This window comes from Oncorhynchus mykiss, chromosome 2, assembly GCF_057628025.1.
Source record: "Oncorhynchus mykiss isolate SJ-2025 chromosome 2, ASM5762802v1, whole genome shotgun sequence".
NCBI lineage: Eukaryota > Metazoa > Chordata > Actinopteri > Salmoniformes > Salmonidae > Oncorhynchus > Oncorhynchus mykiss.
The window spans coordinates 15997497-16017736 of record NC_143023.1 but is presented as its reverse complement, the minus strand read 5'-3'; the positions used below and the strand labels follow the sequence as shown (position 1 = coordinate 16017736).

At 43.4% G+C, this 20240-nt stretch overlaps 1 protein-coding gene and 1 pseudogene across 2 annotated transcripts; both read left to right on the top strand.

Moving 5' to 3' along the window:
• Positions 1 to 3449: 3449 nt before the first annotated feature.
• LOC149984882 (uncharacterized) lies at positions 3450 to 8117 on the top strand. Of its 2 annotated transcripts, XM_090190375.1 has the most exons (5): positions 3473 to 3589; positions 5404 to 5441; positions 6683 to 6764; positions 6898 to 7022; positions 7111 to 8117. In XM_090190375.1, exons 3-5 carry the CDS (start codon positions 6692 to 6694, stop codon positions 7228 to 7230), a joined length of 318 nt encoding a protein of 105 aa, XP_090046501.1. In that variant the 5' UTR covers positions 3473 to 3589; positions 5404 to 5441; positions 6683 to 6691; the 3' UTR covers positions 7231 to 8117. The 2 variants fall into 2 exon arrangements, with proteins under 2 accessions (XP_090046499.1, XP_090046501.1); XM_090190373.1 differs by lacking the exon at positions 5404 to 5441 and having other exon boundaries at positions 3450 to 3589.
• Positions 4247 to 5396, top strand: LOC149984883 (uncharacterized; annotated as a pseudogene).
• Positions 8118 to 20240: the final 12123 nt, after the last annotated feature.

Below are 20240 nucleotides of genomic sequence, written 5' to 3'. Positions count from 1 at the left end.
GTTTGACAGTGGGGATGGTGTGTTCAGCTGTGTTGCTTTTACGCCAAACATAACGTTTTGCATTGTTGCCAAAAAGTTCAATTTTGGTTTCATCTGACCAGAGCACCTTCTTCCACATGTTTGGTGTGTCTCCCAGGTGGCTTGTGGCAAACTTTAAACAACACTTTTTATGGATATCTTTAAGAAATGGCTTTCTTCTTGCCACTCTTCCATAAAGGCCAGATTTGCGCAATATACGACTGATTGTTGTCTTATGGACAGAGTCTCCCACCTCAGCTGTAGATCTCTGCAGTTCATCCAGAGTGATCATGGGCCTCTTGGCTGCATTTCAATATTATCGCTTGCACAGTGCTCCTTGGGATGTTTAAAGCTTGGGAAATCCGGCTTTAAACTTCTTCACAACAGTATCTCGGACCTGCCTGGTGTGTTCCTTGTTCTTCATGATGCTCTCTGTGCTTTTGACGGACCTCTGAGACTATCACAGTGCAGGTGCATTGATACGGAGACTTGATTACACACAGGTGGATTGTATTTATCATCATTAGTCATTTAGGTCAACATTGGATCATTCAGAGATCCTCACTGAACTTCTGGAAAGAGTTTGCTGCACTGAAAGTAAAGGGGCTGAATAATTTTGCACGCCCAATTTTTCAGTTTTTGATTTGTTAAAAAAGGTTGAAATATCCAATAAATGTTGTTTCACTTCATGATTGTGTCCCACTTATTGTTGATTCTTCACAAAAAAATACAGTTTTACATCTTTATGTTTGAAGCCTGAAATGTGGCAAAAGGTCGCAAAGTTCAAGGGGGCCGAATACTTTCGCAAGGCACTGTACGTAGCAGCAGTACCTGTATGTGGGTTGTAGTTGTCTGTTACTAATGTCATATACGTAGCAGCAGTACCTGTATGTGGGCTGTAGGTGTCTGTTACTAATGTCATATACGTAGCAGCAGTACCTGTCACTGGGCTGTAGTTGTCTCTTACTAATGTCATATACGTAGCAGCAGTACCTGTATGTGGGCTGTAAGTGTCTGTTACTAATGTCATATACGTAGCAGCAGTACCTGTCACTGGGCTGTAGGTGTCTGTTACTAATGTCATATAACGAGCAGCAGTACCTGTATGTGGGTTGTAGGTGTCTGTAACTAATGTCATATACGTAGCAGCAGTACCTGTATGTGGGTTGTAGGTGTCTGTTACTAATGTCATATACGTAGCAGCAGTACCTGTCTCTGGGCTGTATGTGTCTGTTACTAATGTCAGATACGTAGCAGCAGTACCTGTATGTGGGTTGTAGGTGTCTGTTACTAATGTCATATACGTAGCAGCAGTACCTGTATGTGGGCTGTAGGTGTCTGTTACTAATGTCATATATGTAGTAGCAGTACCTGTATGTGGGTTGTGGGTGTTGCCAATGTTGGTGAAGACTTTGGTGTAGATCAGTTGGGTCTCAGTATCAAAAGGTCCTTTCTTGAGTTAGACAAACCAGCAGAGAAGGCCAGCTTCTGTCTGTCTGAGCACAAAATAGTTCAATAAGTCACTGTATGTTGAGTAAGATAAATTCATAAAATGAACATATTCCCACACCACATTAGATACAATGAGATTCTGAAAGTCTGTGTTTGTCTTACCTGTGTTCTCTCTCTTCAGACCCTCCACTCCCCCTTTCAGTTCCTCCACCTCTCCTTTCAGCTCCTCCACCTCTCCTTTCAGCTCCTCCACCTCTCCTTTCAGCTCCTCCACCTCTCCTTTCAGCTCCTCCACCTCTCCTTTCAGCTCCTTCACTTCTCCTTTCAGCTCCTCCACCTCTCCTTTCAGCTCCTCCACCTCCTTTCAGCTCCTCCACCTCTCCTCCACCTCTCCTTTCAGCTCCTCCACCTCCTTTCAGCTCCTCCACCTCTCCTCCACCTCTCCTTTCAGCTCCTCCACCTCTCCTTTCAGTTCCTCCACCTCTCCTTTCAGCTCCTTTCAGATCTCTTGGTGTAATGGCTAAGACGTTGGACTGACACTTGCAGGGACTCGGGTTGAAGTCCCAATTGCCCTATATCCTGAATTTGCTATTATTATACACAAACACCCTTCTTTACCTGAGTTCTCTCTCTTCAGTTCCACTGCCTGACCCTCACTGACCCTCACTGACCCTCACTGGCTGTCACTCTGGCCACCATGTTCCTCAGCTCCACTCTCTGTTCCACCACCATGTTCCTCAGCTCCTCTCTCTGTTCCTCCACCATGTTCCTCAGCTCCACTCTGTTCCACCACCATGTTCCTCAGCTCCTCTCTCTGTTCCACCACCATGTTCCTCAGCTCCACTCTCTGTTCCACCACCATGTTCCTCAGCTCCACTCTCTGTTCCTCCACCATGTTCTTCAGCTCCACTCTCTGTTCCACCACCATGTTCCTCAGCTCTACTCTCTGTTCCACCACCATGTTCCTCAGCTCCACTCTCTGTTCCACCACCATGTTCCTCAGCTCCACTCTCTGTTCCACCACCATGTTCCTCAGCTCCACTCTCTGTTCCACCACCATGTTCCTCAGCTCCTCTCTCTGTTCCACCACCATGTTCCTCAGCTCCTCTCTCTGTTCCTCCACCATGTTCCTCAGCTCCACTCTCTGTTCCACCACCATGTCTCTCAGCTCCTTCAGTTCAGTCCAGATGTCAGGCTGGGTGGTCAACGGTTCAGCATCACTCTCCCTGCTCTCTCCCCCTGTTCACTGTGACCCTGTAGAGTGATGTCATTCTCCCTAACCCCTCCACTCTGGCCCTGAGCCCATGTCCCAGATAGACAGAACAACAACACCAGCAGAGCTACAGCATCCCTCATTCTGAAACAATACCTCTTCAGAACTAATGTAGTCTACTGGGCTCAGTCCTCCTCTTTATACACACTGGTCTTATTGAACCAATACATGAGATGTTGACACGTGTCCTCTGTGGAAAGTTCCAGATAGCCTTGGCAGTGTGATAAAACAGGGAACATTTTGCACAGACCAAAAGCAGGTCATGTTTATCTGATGCTGTGCATGTGGGACAATCAAACCTGTTACTTCTGTTGGTCTGTTTTGTGCCCTCTAGTAAGATGGGTCGGCAGGTAGCCTAGTGGTTAAGAGCGTTGGGCCAGTAACCGAAAGGTCACTGGTTTGAATCCCTGAGCCAACTAGGTGAAAAATGGATAGATTACTCTTGAGCAAGGCACTAAACCCTAATTGCTCGTGTAAGTCACTCTGGATAAGAGCGTCTGATAAATGACTCAAAGGTAAGTAAATATAAAGCAGCAAGGTATCAGAAATATCACCATGGTTACCAAAGGGCTAGCTGCTAGAGTTACTTTTATTATTAATTGGAGGTCTAGGTACAGTCCTCACCATAGTCTGCTCACCTAGATCCACAAGGTGGAGTTAACTTGGAGGGGAGGGAGAAGGGAGTGAGGGTTGAAAACAAAGCCTTGCCTCTGTGGCTGTTGTCAAAGCAACAGAGAAGGAGCAGGAAGTATCCAGGTAGTTAAATAGAACACACACACTCCCTCTGGTAATCTCCGGTCCTCACACACTGAACAGCCACTGCGCCACCTGACCAGCCTCATACAGGTAAGAGACACCTGCTGCTAGCTACACCTGATCTCCTCTGAGAAAACACATGAACCTGGGCATGTGTGTTCTCTCTTTCACTCTCCTCTCTTTCTCACACATCTGTCTCCATTTTCATGTGTTCTCTCCCTGTGCCCGAACAATGCCAATAGTATGTCTGTCATATGAGAATGTTCCAGATGGGTCTGGCATGGGCTATATTATAAAGTTGTCATATTTTCATAGACTAATGGGACAATATATGTGGGAAATGGCTCTCAGCACTTGACTTTGCCCAGTTTAAATGCCAGGTAAACAGGAGTGGTATTATTTGCGCATGTCAACGTGCGTATATGCTGCCAAGCTCCAAACTGGCAGAACTGGAATGGCAGTGTATCCGCCCAGGCAGCCATTGTTCTGACAATCATTGTTCCACAGTCTCATAATGGGCCACCAGAATAGCTCAAGACACACCTGACTGTAGCATGTAACTATATAATAATCACTGAGTAACATCATAATAATCACTGAGTAACATCATAATAATCACTGAGTAACATCATAATAATCACTGAGTAACATTATAATAATCACTGAGTAACATCATTATAATCACTCAGTCAGACAGAGTGATTATTATTCAAAAAAATTCAACATCACAAAAAGTATCTCATTCACAGAGAAAGGTTTATTTAAGCATACAGTTTGCATGGTTAGTGAATAGTTCAAGTGTAAATTGCCTTTCTTGATGGCTCCTGAGATGAGATCATTCAAGTTGAATTGAATTATGATTTAAATGGAGGAGTATGACGAAGAGAGGAGGAAGAGGTGGTTTGTGATAGGAATTTATCAGCACAGCGGCAGCCAGGTGAATACCAGCCAGGTCCAGGTGAATACCAGCCAGGTGAATTCCAGCCAGGTAAATATCAGCCAGGTGAATACCAGCCAGGTGAATATCAGCCAGGTGAATACCAGCCAGGTCCAGGTGAACACCAGCCAGGTGAACACCAGCCAGGTGAATACCAGCCAGGTGAATACCAGCCAGGTGAATACCAGCCAGGTGAACACCAGCCAGCTGAATACCAGCCAGGTGAATACCAGCCAGGTGAATACCAGCCAGGTGGACACCAGCCAGCTGAATACCAGCCAGGTGAATACCAGCCAGGTTAATACCAGCCAGGTGAATACCAGCCAGGTGAACATCAGCCAGGTGACATCAGCCAGGTGAACACCAGCCAGGTGAACACCAGCCAGGTGAATACCAGCCAGGTGAATACCAGCCAGGTAAACACCAGCCAGGTGAATACCAGCCAGGTAAATACCAGCCAGGTGAATACCAGCCAGGTAAATACCAGCCAGGTGAATACCAGCCAGGTGAATACCAGCCAGGTGAATAACAGCCAGGTAAATACCAGCCAGGTGAATACCAGCCAGGTGAATACCAGCCAGGTAAATACCAGCCAGGTAAATACCAGCCAGGTGAATACCAGCCAGGTAAACACCAGCCAGGTGAATACCAGCCAAGTGAATACCAGCCAGGTGAATACCAGCCAGGTAAATACCAGCCAGGTGAACACCAGCCAGGTGAACACCAGCCAGGTGAATACCAGCCAGGTGAATACCAGCCAGGTAAATACCAGCCAGGTGAATACCAGCCAGGTAAACACCAGCCAGGTGAATACCAGCCAGGTGAATACCAGCCAGGTGGACACCAGCCAGGTAAACACCAGCCAGGTAAATACCAGCCAGGTGAATACCAGCCAGGTGGACACCAGCCAAGTGAATACCAACACTTTGTTTTGAAGTGACAGAACAGGTTTTAATCTGTAAAACAGATGGAGGAAAAAGAGGAACAGCGGAACAGCGAAACAAGGTGAGGTTTAAAAATATTTTAGGTATGTAGGTATCTGTGTGTCTGAGTGAGTAATATTTGGTGGTGTGATCTCAGTCTATTTTTTCATCAACTATCTTGGGCTTTCATGTTCAACTTTGCACACATTTCCAACAATGAAGCTTCATAGACAACCCTGTCCAACTTCAGACCATGCCCGCCCGACTAGCATCACTACCCTGGATGGTTCTGACCTAGAATATGTGGACAACTACAAATACCTAGGTGTCTGGTTAGACTGTTAACTCTCCTTCCAGATCTCCAATCCAAAATCAAATCTAGAATCTGCTTATTTCGCAACAAAGCCTCCTTCACTCACGCCGCCAAACTTACCCTAGTAAAACTGACTATCCTACCGATCCTCGACTTCGGCGATGTCATCTACAAAATAGCTTCCAATACTCTACTCAGCAAACTGGATGCAGTGCCATCCGTTTTGTTACCAAAGCCCCATATACCACCCACCACTGCGACCTGTATGCTCTAGTCGGCTGGCCCTTGCTACATATTCGTCGCCAGACCCACTGGCTCCAGGTCATCTATAAGTCGATGCTAGGTAAAGCTCCGCCTTATCTCAGCTCGCTGGTCACGATAACAACACCCACCCATAGCACGCACTCCAGCAGGTATATCTCACTGGTCATCCCCAAAGCCAACACCTCCTTTGGCCGCCTTTCCTTCCAGTTCTCTGCTGCCAGTGATTGGAACGAATTGCAAAAATCGCTGAAGCTGGAGACTTATATTTCCCTCACTAACTTTAAATATCAGCTATCTGAGCAGGTAACCGATCGCTGCAGCTGTACATAGTCCAACTGTAAATAGCCCACCCAATCTACCTACCTCATCCCCATATTGTTTTTATGTGCTTTTCTGCTCTTTTGCACACCAGTATCTCTACTTGCACATCATCATCTGCTCATTTATCACTCCAGTGTTAGTCTGCTAAATTGTAATTACTTCGCTACTATGGCCTATTTATTGCCTTAAATCCTCACACCATTTGCACACACTGTATATAGACTTTCTTTTTTTTCTATTGTGTATTGACTGTACGCTTGTTTATTCCATGTGTAACTCTGTGTTGTTGTTTTTGTCACACTGCTTTATCTTGGCCAGGTCGCAGTTGTAAATGAGAACTTGTTCTCAACTAGCCTACCTGGTTAAATAAAGGTGAAAATAAAAAATAAATAAATACAAAGGCCCATTTTGAATATCTTTTACAGGTTACTGCAATGACATTTCTCCGCCACTTGGGGGCAGTGCTGGCTCTTTCTTGTCTTGTCGCCATGGCCCAAACTGAGAAAAGTGAGCAGTCAAAATAGCATCGTTATTTAACCCAATTTTCTCTCCTCATGTGTTTGTCTTTGCTGGATGGGAGGAAGGACATTCCTAAGAGGAATAAGTGTCGCACCCTCTTCCCTCTTCTATCTCCCTCCAGCCACTCCGCAGGGCTCCAGCAGGCCCATGACGAGAGCTCTGTTCCTCAGCTACAGCTCAGATGGAGAATCCCTCACCACCGAGCAGCTCCGCAGCCTCCTCTCCAATGAGTTCAGCCAGGTCCAGGTGTGTGTGTGTGTGTGCTTGTGCTTATGTGTGTGAGTACTGAACTGAAAGGGCAGAATCCTAAATCTCTCTCTCTTTCTCTCTGTAGGCACTGAATGATCAGCTGCTGGAGGAGTTCATTGTGGCTTATGATGGAAATGGAGATCACAAGCTCGATATGATGGAGTTTGCAGATCTGGTCAAATTCATCACCAAAGACGGCCACTAGACAACACTGGAAATATATAATAAATCTGGGCTTATGATGGGCCTAACATTATCTGACACATAGAAAATGTAATATAGATCACAAAACCTGAAACATACACACATTCCTGATGAATAAATCTGTCTACTGCTTATAGTCATTTAATATCACAACCCACTTTACTTCAAGTGAATAACTAATTCTATAACAATGAAGTATGATATATGCCTCTTGTATCCATGTAGGATTACTTACAGATGAGTAGTAGCTTACTTGAAGTGCCTACAGTGCAGAATACTAGGAGGCTGGCGAGGGTAGGATGGCTCATAACAAGGAAACCATGTGTTTGATGTATTTGATACCATACCACTGATTCCATTCCAGCCATTACTATGAGCCCGTCCTCCCCAATTAAGGTGCCACTAGCCACCTGTGTGATAGCATCAGTATGCTATTCCAAGAAAAACACCACAGTTCCCTCAAAAGCTGTGTCTCCTGTTTTCTGTCGTCAGCACATCTGTAAGTCTAACACACACACACACACACACACACACACACACACACACACACACACACACACACACACACACACACACACACACACACACACACACACACAGAGGTGATCTAGCTTTTTCAGACAGGACCACTTCCTCAGGGTGTGTGTGTGTGTCTTACTCTGACTAGAAAAACATTATTGGTTCTCCACAAAGATGTAGCCCTTTCCTGCAGTTACATTACCTAGTGGCCTTATGGGTGGAATGTTATTCATATTTTTCATAATTTCGTAATTAATTATCAAAATCCGGTGTTTCTATCTCAAACGGTTTTGTTATATTTCAGTCTCTGTGATGTATATAAAGTGTAATATTGAGATGCAAACTATAAACTCTATATCTGACATGGTACAGGTGTCTTCTTTCTTTAAGCCCATAACCATGTGTGTGAGGTATATACTTTTGTTTCACAGTAGATGTGTTTAAAACTACCTAGAAACACTCTGTGTGACCCTGATTTATCCCACTGCAGCAACAACTGCTTTAAATCCTCTGTGTCTGTCAACTCTTATAGCAGCCAGGTCAGAATATGTTGTTCATCTATGTTTCTCAAAGGTCAAATGTTGAAGTTGTTCCAAATGTCAAATTTCCATGTGTTTAAGGTTAAGTTTAGACATTAACTCATAGTTTTTAAGGTTAGGGTTATGTTAAGGTATTAACTCCAAATTCTTAAAGAATAGCATTAATGGTTAAGGTATTAACTCTGAATGGTTAAGGTAAGGTGCACATAGTCTATCGGTAAATAGCCCACCCATTTTTACCCACCTCATCCCCATACTGTTTTTATTTATTTTATTTTCTGCTCTTTTGCACACCAGTATCTCTACCTGTACATGACCATCTGATCATTTATCACTCCAGTGTTAATCTGCAAAATTGTAATTATTCACCTACCTCATGCCTTTTGCACACAATGTATATAGACTCTCTTTTTTTCTACTGTGTTATTGACTTGTTAATTGTTTACTCCATGTGTAACTCTGTGTTGTCTGTTCACACTGCTATGATTTATCTTGGCCAGGTCGCAGTTGCAAATGAGAACTTGTTCTCAACTAGCCTACCTGGTTAAATAAAGGTGAAATAAAAAAATAAAATAAAAAAGGGTCAAGGTTAGGCATTAATGAATGGTTAAGGTAAGGGTTAAGGTTAGGCATTAACCTGTCTAACCCCGTTCCGCTAGCGGAACCCCTCGCCAACAGCCAATGAAATTGCAGGGCGCCAAATACAAATCAACAGAAATCTCATAAATCAAATTTCTCAAACATTCAAGTATTAGACACCATTTTAAAGATATAATTATTCTTAATCCAGCCACAGTGTCTGAATTCAAAAATGCTTTACAGGGAAAGCTCCACAAACGATTATGTTAGGTCCCCACCAACTCACAGAAAAACCCAGCCATTTTTCCAGCCTAAGAGAGGAGTCACAAAAAGCACAAATAGAGATAAAATTAATCACTACCCTTTGATGATCTTCATCAGATGACACTCATAGGACTTCATGTTACACAATACATGTATGTTTTGTTCGGTAAAGTTCATATTTATATCCAAAAATCTTATTTTACATTGGCGTGTTATGTTCCGTAGTTCCAAAACATGCAGTGATATTGCAGAGGGCCACATTAATTCACAGAAATACTCATTATAAATGTTGATGAAAATTCAAGTGTTATGCATGGAACTTTAGATACACTTCTCCTTAATGCAACCCGCTGTGTCAGATTTCAAAAAAACTTTATGGAAAAAGCATAATCTCAGAATGGCGCTCAGAGCCCAAACCAGCCAAAATAAATATCTGCCATGTTGGGTAGTCAACATTAGTCATAAATAGCATTATAAATAATAACTTACCTTTGACGATCGTCATCAGAATGCACTCCCAGGAATCGCAGTTCCACAATAAATGCTTGTTTTGTTCGATAATGTCCATAATTTATGTCCATTTATGTCCAAATAGCTTATTTTGTTAGGGCGTTTGGTAAACAAATCCAAAAGCGCGTTCTGGTCCAGTCGGAAGAAAAGTTCAAAAAGTTATATTACAAGTCGAAGAAACTTGTCAGACTAAGTATAGAATCAATCTTTAGGATGTTTTTATCATAAATCTTCAATAATTTTCCAACCGGAGAATTCCATTGTCTGTAGAAAAGCAATGGAACGAGAGATACATAAAAAGTGTCGTTTAAAGTTTGCCACAAGCCACCTGGGAGACACACCAAACATGTGGAAGAAGGTGCTCTGGTCAGATGAAACCAAAATTGAACTTTTTGGCAACAATGCAAAATGTTATGTTTGGCGTAAAAGCAACACAGCTGAACACACCATCCCCACTGTCAAACATGGTGGTGGCAGCATCATGGTTTGGGCCTGCTTTTCTTCAGCAGGGACAGGGAAGATGGTTAAAATTGATGGGAAGATGGATGAAGCCAAATACAGGACCATTCTGGAAGAAAACCTGATGGAGTCTGCAAAAGACCTGAGACTGGGACGGAGATTTGTCTTCCAACAAGACAATGATCCAAAACATAAAGCAAAATCTACAATGGAATGGTTCAAAAATAAACATATCCAGGTGTTAGAATGGCCAAGTCAAAGTCCAGACCTGAATCCAATCGAGAATCTGTGGAAAGAACTGAAAACTGCTGTTCACAAATGCTCTCCATCCAACCTCACTGAGCTCGAGCTGTTTTGCAAGTAGGAATGGGAAAAAATGTCAGTCTCTCGATGTGCAAAACTGATAGAGACATACCCCAAGCGACTTACAGCTGTAATCGCAGCAAAAGGTGGCGCTACAAAGTATGAACTTAAGGGGGCTGAATAATTTTGCACGCCCAATTTTTCTGTTTTTGATTTGTTAAAAAAGTTTGAAATATCCAATAAATGTCGTTCCACTTCATGATTGTGTCCCACTTGTTGTTGATTCTTCACAAAAAAATACAGTTTTATATCTTTATGTTTTAAGCCTGAAATGTGGCAAAAGGTCGCAAAGTTCAAGGGGGCCGAATACTTTCGCAAGGCACTGTACCTCTCATGTGAAAGCGCGTGACTGAGAACGAGGCTGCTGCCAGACCCCTTAGTCAAACAGCTCTCATCTGGCCCCCCTTCAAATGATCTTCCTGAAACAACGTTCTAAAGACGATTGACATCTAGTGGAAGTCTTAGGAAGTGCAACATAACCCATATCCCACTGTGAATAGGGGCTGAGTTCAAAAACTACAAACCTCAGATTTCCCAATTCCTGTTCGGATTTTTCTCAGGTTTTTGCCTGCCATATGAGTTCTGTTATACTCACAGACATCATTCAAACAGTTTTAGAAACTTCAGAATGTTTTCTATCCAATACTAATAATAATATGCATATATTAGCATTTGGGACTATGTAGGAGGCAGTTCACTCTGGGCATGTTATTCATCCAAAAGTGAAAATGCTGCCCCCTATCCCAAAGAAAGTAATGAATGGTTAAGGTATTAACTCTGAATGGTTAAGGTAAGGGTTAAGGTTAGGCATTAATGAATGGTTAAGGTATTAACTCTGAATGGTTAAGGTAAGGGTTAAGGTTTGGTATATGCTTAAAACAACAACCATTTTAAATAACTTTCTATCGCTGGATTCAAACTTGCAACCTTTTCAAATAGAGGCAGATGCTACACAACGTCCTAGCAAACCGAAACCTATTTGAATGTAACAGCGCTCACTGTAGCCCCTGGTGTCCAGTTTCCACGTCATCTCCCGATGTCCTTAGACATGGAACAGAATTCCTGTACACCTTTAGAGGAGAGGAGAGGACAGGAGAGGAGTAGAGGTGAAACAGGACAGTCAGACCTGGGACGTAAAGCCCTGAAGTCATACTGTGTAGGTACAATATTAGTAAGAAAGAGAGAGAGACAGACATAGAGACAGAGAGAGAGAGAGAAAGACATAGAGACATACCTGGTTCCAATCCCATCAATTACATGTGGTGTATTTAACCCTCTGCTTCCCCTCATGTCCTTGTTGGTGATTGTTTATTGTAAGTGTATGTGTACGTCTGTACTGGTGTGCGTCGGGTTGTGTTACCCATTGATTTTTATTACTATGTTTTCCGGTGGGTTTTTGTAAATAAACTGCGCCGTTGGAAACACTTATTTCTCTCCTGCGTCTGACTTCTCTGTCGTCAGTTAAACACCCTTACACACAGAGAGAGACAGAGAGAGACATGGAGAGAGAGAGACATACACAGAAAGAGAGAGAGAGAGACTGACATAGAGAGAGAGAGAGAGAGAGAAAGACATAGAGACAGACAGACAGACAGACAGACAGACAGACAGACAGACAGACAGACAGACAGACAGACAGACAGACAGACAGACAGACAGACAGACAGACAGACAGACAGACAGACAGACAGACAGACAAAGAGAGAGACAGAGAGAAAGAGACAGACATAGAAAGAGAGAGAGAGACTGATATAGAGACAGAGAGAGAGAAAGACATAGAGACAGACAGACAGACAGACAAAGAGAGAGACAGAGAGAAAGAGACAGACATAGAGACAGACAGACAGACAGACAGACAGACAGACAAAGAGAGAGACAGAGAGAGAGACAGACATAGAGACAGAGAGTGGCAAACAGAGAGACAAAGAGAGAGAGACAAACAGAGCGAGACAAAGAGAGAGAGACAAACAGAGAGAGACAAACAGAGAGAGAGAGAGAGAGAGACAAACAGAGAGAGACAAAGAGAGAGAGACAAACAGAGAGACAAAGAGAGAGAGACAAACAGAGAGACAAAGAGAGAGAGACAAACAGAGAGAGACAAACAGAGAGAGAGAGAGAGAGACAAACAGAGAGAGACAAACAGAGAGAGAGAGAGAGAGAGAGAGAGAGAGACAAACAGAGAGAGAGAGAGAGAGACAAACAGAGAGAGAGAGAGAGACAAACAGAGAGACAAAGAGAGAGAGACAAACAGAGAGAGAGAGAGACAAACAGAGAGAGACAAAGAGAGAGAGACAAATAGAGAGAGAGAGAGACAAACAGAGACAAAGACAGAGAGACAAACAGAGAGAGAGAGAGAGACAAACAGAGAGAGACAAAGAGAGAGAGACAAACAGAGAGAGAGAGAGAGACAAACAGAGAGAGACAAAGAGAGAGAGACAAACAGAGAGAGAGAGAGAGATACAAACAGAGAGAGAGAGACAAACAGAGAGACAAAGAGAGAGAGACAAACAGAGAGAGAGAGAGAGATACAAACAGAGAGAGAGAGACAAACAGAGAGACAAAGAGAGAGAGACAAACAGAGAGAGAGAGAGAGAGAGAGAGAGAGAGACAAACAGAGAGAGACAAAGAGAGAGAGACAAACAGAGACAGAGAGAGAGACAAACAGAGAGAGAGAGAGAGAGAGAGAGAGAGAGAGAGAGAGGCAAACAGAGAGACAAAGAGAGAGAGACAAACAGAGAGAGAGAGAGAGAGAGAGAAACAGAGAGAGAGAGAGAGAGACAAACAGAGAGACAAAGAGAGATAGACAAAGAGAGAGAGACCGAGAGAGAGAGAACAAATAACAAATAAATTGAGAGATAGACGTCATGTAGAAGAACAGCTCCTGACTCGTTATAACTTTTTGGTTGTTAAGAGCGAGATTGACACGATTAAATTAGCAAAAAAATGTGTAGTTAATCAAATTGTACAACTGCAGATCAACACAGGAGGAAAAGATTGACAGAGAGTGAGTTAAAAGATCTTCATCGTGGTAGCTAGCCAAATTCAAATCTAGCTTACCGTCTAGCTCCAACTGTTTACTGGTGGTAACCATAGCAACATGGCCACTGAGGCAGCCCCTGCAGCACCAGCAGCAGCAGAGACTGAGAGACTTCCCCCCCACTTGTTTTTGAATATCCAGCAGAAATCAAATCAGAGAAGGAAAGAATGAATTTAAACACAGAATTGTGAGGGAGAACCCAGAAACTTTGTTTGCCGACTGCTCACAAAACAGGACTATTGGAAACCTGTTATTTTACACAGACCACACTACTGCCTGGCATACAGCTGTAACCAGGGATTTCAGCTGTACCACAAAGACAGGCATCTGCAAGGGAAGGCAAATCCACATTTTTGAGGACAGCGATAAAGAGCAGGAAAAAAGGTTTCTGACGGTAAACATGTACCAGAACGCCACTGTCACGGTCCAGGGCAGTGAGGCTGCACTCAGCTCTGTTGTGCAGGACTTCCCCACCCCCTAAGGAAGACAAGGACAGCACCCCGACCTCTCCGCACACCTCAGGCACCCCAACAGCAGGACTATCCTCCCCCTTGCCTGCCTACAACCACCAGAGCCAATACCACACCACCTCCAGCCTGCTGAGAGACAGACTGTCTCTGTTAGAGCAGCCCCCCAGCTACACTACCATCAGCCTGCTGAGAGACAGGCTGGCTCTGTTAGAAGTATGGGTTACTGAGCTGACAGAGCAGCCCCCAAGCTACACCACCACCAGCCTAGACACAGAGCTTCTACAGGACCAGATCAACCAGTGTGGGACCCAGCTGAAGAACTCTGCCCAGGAGCTGAGAGAGAACCTTACCACAGGGCTTGAGGAGGTACAGGCCACCATGAGGAGGAGAGAGCTGGTGCAGGTAAAGGAGGAGATGGCAAAGGAGTTGTCTGTCATCAAGAGGGTGCAGCAGCACAGAGAACAGACTGTAGAGACTCCTAGAGAGAAGCTGCAGCCCCTCACCACCCCTAACAACCCCCCTGACCCACCTTTACCCACAACCCCCCCATACCGACAACCCTTTACCCACATTCCCAGTCAACAAGGAGGCTCAAATGGGGACACCTACTACAGAGAGAAGCTCTTTGGCCCCCCCTGACACACCCCCACACCCCCCTCCATGTACACAGGCCCTGTGTACTCCAGCCCCAGACCGTAAACACACTAATCTGGTAAAACCCACTGAGGTGGCCATCCTCATTGACTCAAATGGAAATTCATCCAAGAGGACAAACTCTTCCCCCACCACAGGTGTGCAAAATATGGGGCCCAAAAACACAGGATGCACTCCACATCCTGTCCCAGCCTGACTTTGGCACACCAGGCCATGTTATTATTCACACCGGCACCAACAACCTGCAAAAGGAGCAGGAGAGAGTAGGCAGCCTGGTCAACAGAGTAGCAGAGAGGGCCTCTGAGTGGTTCCCCAACTCCCACATCACCATCTCCACTCTGCTGCCCCGCAAAGACTTTCATCCCCGTACCATTCAGAAAGTCAACGCTGACATCACCAGAGGGTGTGGCCTACTCCCGCACGTGCACATTGCTCACCACCCAACAATCACCCCAGAGCACCTGCACGACCACTCCCACCTGAGGAAGCAGACAGTAGGGATGTTTGCCAAGTCTCTAAAGGTCGTGGCACTTGGTGGACAAATACCCCATGAGGCACTGGATAGAGGACCACCCAGAGACCCCTACCAGAACACTGCACCAACAAGGAGCACCAGGCCCCTTCAACACCACACCAGACCCAGTGCACCCCACAGGCCCCGCCCACCACCAGAGCATCACCATTTCCACCGGCTTAGCCAGACCGGACCGGGCCCAGACTACTACCCCGCACCAGACCACCACCCCTACCAGACCAGAGAGGAAGCCCTCCGGCCCAGACCTGGCCCCCCTCCACTCAACAGGGCCCAACAGCAGGACCAGTGGAGCCATGGGGAGGTCGTCAGAGGACAAGAGAACCCTGTAGGATCAAGTGAGATTAAACAGCTCCTCCAATACATCTGCACTAAACTGCACTGAACACACACGGATGCATGTATGCACACACACACACACACACACACACACCTACACACACACGGACGCATGCACACCCACACACACACACACACACACACACACACACACACACACACACACACACACACACACACACACACACACACACACACACACACACACACACACACACACACACACACACACACACACACACACACACACACACACACACACACCTATTGTACTAAAAGTTTACCTGTTCAATGAATATGAATATTTATGTATATAACATAGCTGTTTATCTCACTCTTAACAACTTATTAGTTAGTAGTTACTGTATTTCTGACTGTTATTCTTTCTTTTTGCAACATCAAATCGCTATCAGTTGGCATGTGGAACATTCAGGGCCTAAACTTATCAACCTATCAGTTAGCATGTGGAACATTCAGGGCCTAAACTTATCAACCTATCAGTTAGCATGTGGAACATTCAGGGCCTAAACTTATCAACCTATCAGTTAGCATGTGGAACATTCAGGGCCTAAACTTATCAATCTATCAGTTAGCATGTGGAACATTCAGGGCCTAAACTTATCAACCTATCAGTTAGCATGTGGAACATTCAGGGCCTGAACTCATCAACCTATCAGTCAGCATGTGGAACATTCAGGGCCTAAACTCATCAACCTATCAGTTAGCATGTGGAACATTCAGGGCCTAAACTCATCAACCTATCAGTTAGCATGTGGAACATTCAAGGCCTAAACTCATCAACCTATCAGTTAGCATGTGGAACATTCAGGGCCTAAACTCATCAACCTATCAGTCAGCATGTGGAACATTCAGGGCCTAAACTCATCAACCTATCAGTCAGCATGTGGAACATTCAGGGCCTAAACTCATCAACCTATCAGTCAGCATGTGGAACATTCAGGGCCTGAACTCATCAACCTTTGGACTGAAGAGTTTAGCACTGGAGTTCAACAAACATCTAAAAGATGTTGACATCATCATTCTGCAGGAGACATGGTGTAAGGCTGACATTGTCACTCACTGTCCCACAGACTACAGAGAGGTAATTGTGCCATCACAGAAACACAGCTCTGTAAATAGAGGCAGAGATTCTGGAGGACTGATCATTTCGTACAAATCCGAACTACAAAATCTAATTGATCCCCTCAAAATGGGTAAATATCACATTTGGTTAAAACTGAAAAAAAGAACTTGTACTGACAGAAAAAGATGTGTTCCTTTGCGCAATATATACCCCCCCCCCCCCATATTACTCAGAGGAGACCTTCCCCACCCTTGAGGAAGAGACGTGCCATTTCCAGGCCCAGGGAAATGTACTAATCTGTCGGGACACAAATGCGCGCACAGGAACACTACCTGATCTAACGAGCACATGAGGGGACAGCTTTATTACAGGCCATAGTGTCTCTAACTGTCTCAATCTCCCCCATAGGAACAACAGTGACAGCACAGTCAACAACAAAGGAAGGGATATGTTGCAGCTCTGTAGAAGCCTGGGTCTGTACTTTGTCAATGGTAGGTTTACAGGGGGACTCTTTGGGGAGATTCACCTACTGCTCACCTCTTGGCCACAGTACAGTAGGCTATATGATCACAGACATTGACCCTTTCCCTCTCAGCTCATTCACTGTCAAGCCACTAACACCTCTGTCTGATCACAGCCAAAATATGTTGTTCCTCACAAGAACAGACATGGAAACAACCACACATTCACAGCCCAGTAAGCTGTACAACATCAGACATTCACAGCCCAGTAAGCTGTACAACATCAGACATTCACAGCCCAGTCAGCTGTACAACATCAGACATTCACAGCCCAGTCAGCTGTACAACATCAGACATTCACAGCCCAGTCAGCTGTACAACATCAGACATTCATACAGATGGGCCCAAAACAGCACAGAAGAATACCAGAAAGCAACCTGTAACCAGAATATCCAGACACTCTTAGATAACTTTCTGGATAGCACATTCACTCACAGTAAAGAAGGCATCATTCTAGCAGTACAAAACATCAACTATATATTCAGGCCACATTCACTCACAGTAAAGAAGGCATCATTCTAGCAGTACAAAACATCAACTATATATTCAGACCACATTCACTCACAGTAAAGAAGGCATATTCTAGCAGTACAAAACATCAACTATATATTCAGACCACATTCACTCACAGTAAAGAAGGCATCATTCTAGCAGTACAAAACATCAACTATATATTCAGACCACATTCACTCACAGTAAAGAAGGCATCATTCTAGCAGTACAAAACATCAACTATATATTCAGACCACATTCACTCACAGTAAAGAAGGCATCATTCTAGCAGTACAAAACATCAACTATATATTCAGACCACATTCACTCACAGTAAAGAAGGCATCATTCTAGCAGTACAAAACATCAACTATATATTCAGACCACATTCACTCACAGTAAAGAAGGCATCATTCTAGCAGTACAAAACATCAACTATATATTCAGACCACATTCACTCACAGTAAAGAAGGCATCATTCTAGCAGTACAAAACATCAACTATATATTCAGACCACATTCACTCACAGTAAAGAAGGCATCATTCTAGCAGTACAAAACATCAACTATATATTCAGGCCACATTCACTCACAGTAAAGAAGGCATCATTCTAGCAGTACAAAACATCAACTATATATTCAGACCACATTCACTCACAGTAAAGAAGGCATCATTCTAGCAGTACAAAACATCAACTATATATTCAGACCACATTCACTCACAGTAAAGAAGGCATCATTCTAGCAGTACAAAACATCAACTATATATTCAGACCACATTCACTCACAGTAAAGAAGGCATCATTCTAGCAGTACAAAACATCAACTATATATTCAGACCACATTCACTCACAGTAAAGAAGGCATCATTCTAGCAGTACAAAACATCAACTATATATTCAGACCACATTCACTCACAGTAAAGAAGGCATCATTCTAGCAGTACAAAACATCAACTATATATTCAGGCCACATTCACTCACAGTAAAGAAGGCATCATTCTAGCAGTACAAAACATCAACTATATATTCAGACCACATTCACTCACAGTAAAGAAGGCATCATTCTAGCAGTACAAAACATCAACTATATATTCAGACCACATTCACTCACAGTAAAGAAGGCATCATTCTAGCAGTACAAAACATCAACTATATATTCAGACCACATTCACTCACAGTAAAGAAGGCATCATTCTAGCAGTACAAAACATCAACTATATATTCAGACCACATTCACTCACAGTAAAGAAGGCATCATTCTAGCAGTACAAAACATCAACTATATATTCAGACCACATTCACTCACAGTAAAGAAGGCATCATTCTAGCAGTACAAAACATCAACTATATATTCAGACCACATTCACTCACAGTAAAGAAGGCATCATTCTAGCAGTACAAAACATCAACTATATATTCAGGCCACATTCACTCACAGTAAAGAAGGCATCATTCTAGCAGTACAAAACATCAACTATATATTCAGGCCACATTCACTCACAGTAAAGAAGGCATCATTCTAGCAGTACAAAACATCAACTATATATTCAGGCCACATTCACTCACAGTAAAGAAGGCATCATTCTAGCAGTACAAAACATCAACTATATATTCAGACCACATTCACTCACAGTAAAGAAGGCATCATTCTAGCAGTACAAAACATCAACTATATATTCAGACCACATTCACTCACAGTAAAGAAGGCATCATTCTAGCAGTACAAAACATCAACTATATATTCAGACCACATTCACTCACAGTAAAGAAGGCATCATTCTAGCAGTACAAAACATCAACTATATATTCAGACCACATTCACTCACAGTAAAGAAGGCATCATTCTAGCAGTACAAAACATCAACTATATATTCAGACCACATTCACTCACAGTAAAGAAGGCATCATTCTAGCAGTACAAAACATCAACTATATATTCAGGCCACATTCACTCACAGTAAAGAAGGCATCATTCTAGCAGTACAAAACATCAACTATATATTCAGACCACATTCACTCACAGTAAAGAAGGCATCATTCTAGCAGTACAAAACATCAACTATATATTCAGACCACATTCACTCACAGTAAAGAAGGCATCATTCTAGCAGTACAAAACATCAACTATATATTCAGGCCACATTCACTCACAGTAAAGAAGGCATCATTCTAGCAGTACAAAACATCAACTATATATTCAGACCACATTCACTCACAGTAAAGAAGGCATCATTCTAGCAGTACAAAACATCAACTATATATTCAGACCACATTCACTCACAGTAAAGAAGGCATCATTCTAGCAGTACAAAACATCAACTATATATTCAGACCACATTCACTCACAGTAAAGAAGGCATCATTCTAGCAGTACAAAACATCAACTATATATTCAGACCACATTCACTCACAGTAAAGAAGGCATCATTCTAGCAGTACAAAACATCAACTATATATTCAGACCACATTCACTCACAGTAAAGAAGGCATCATTCTAGCAGTACAAAACATCAACTATATATTCAGACCACATTCACTCACAGTAAAGAAGGCATCATTCTAGCAGTACAAAACATCAACTATATATTCAGACCACATTCACTCACAGTAAAGAAGGCATCATTCTAGCAGTACAAAACATCAACTAT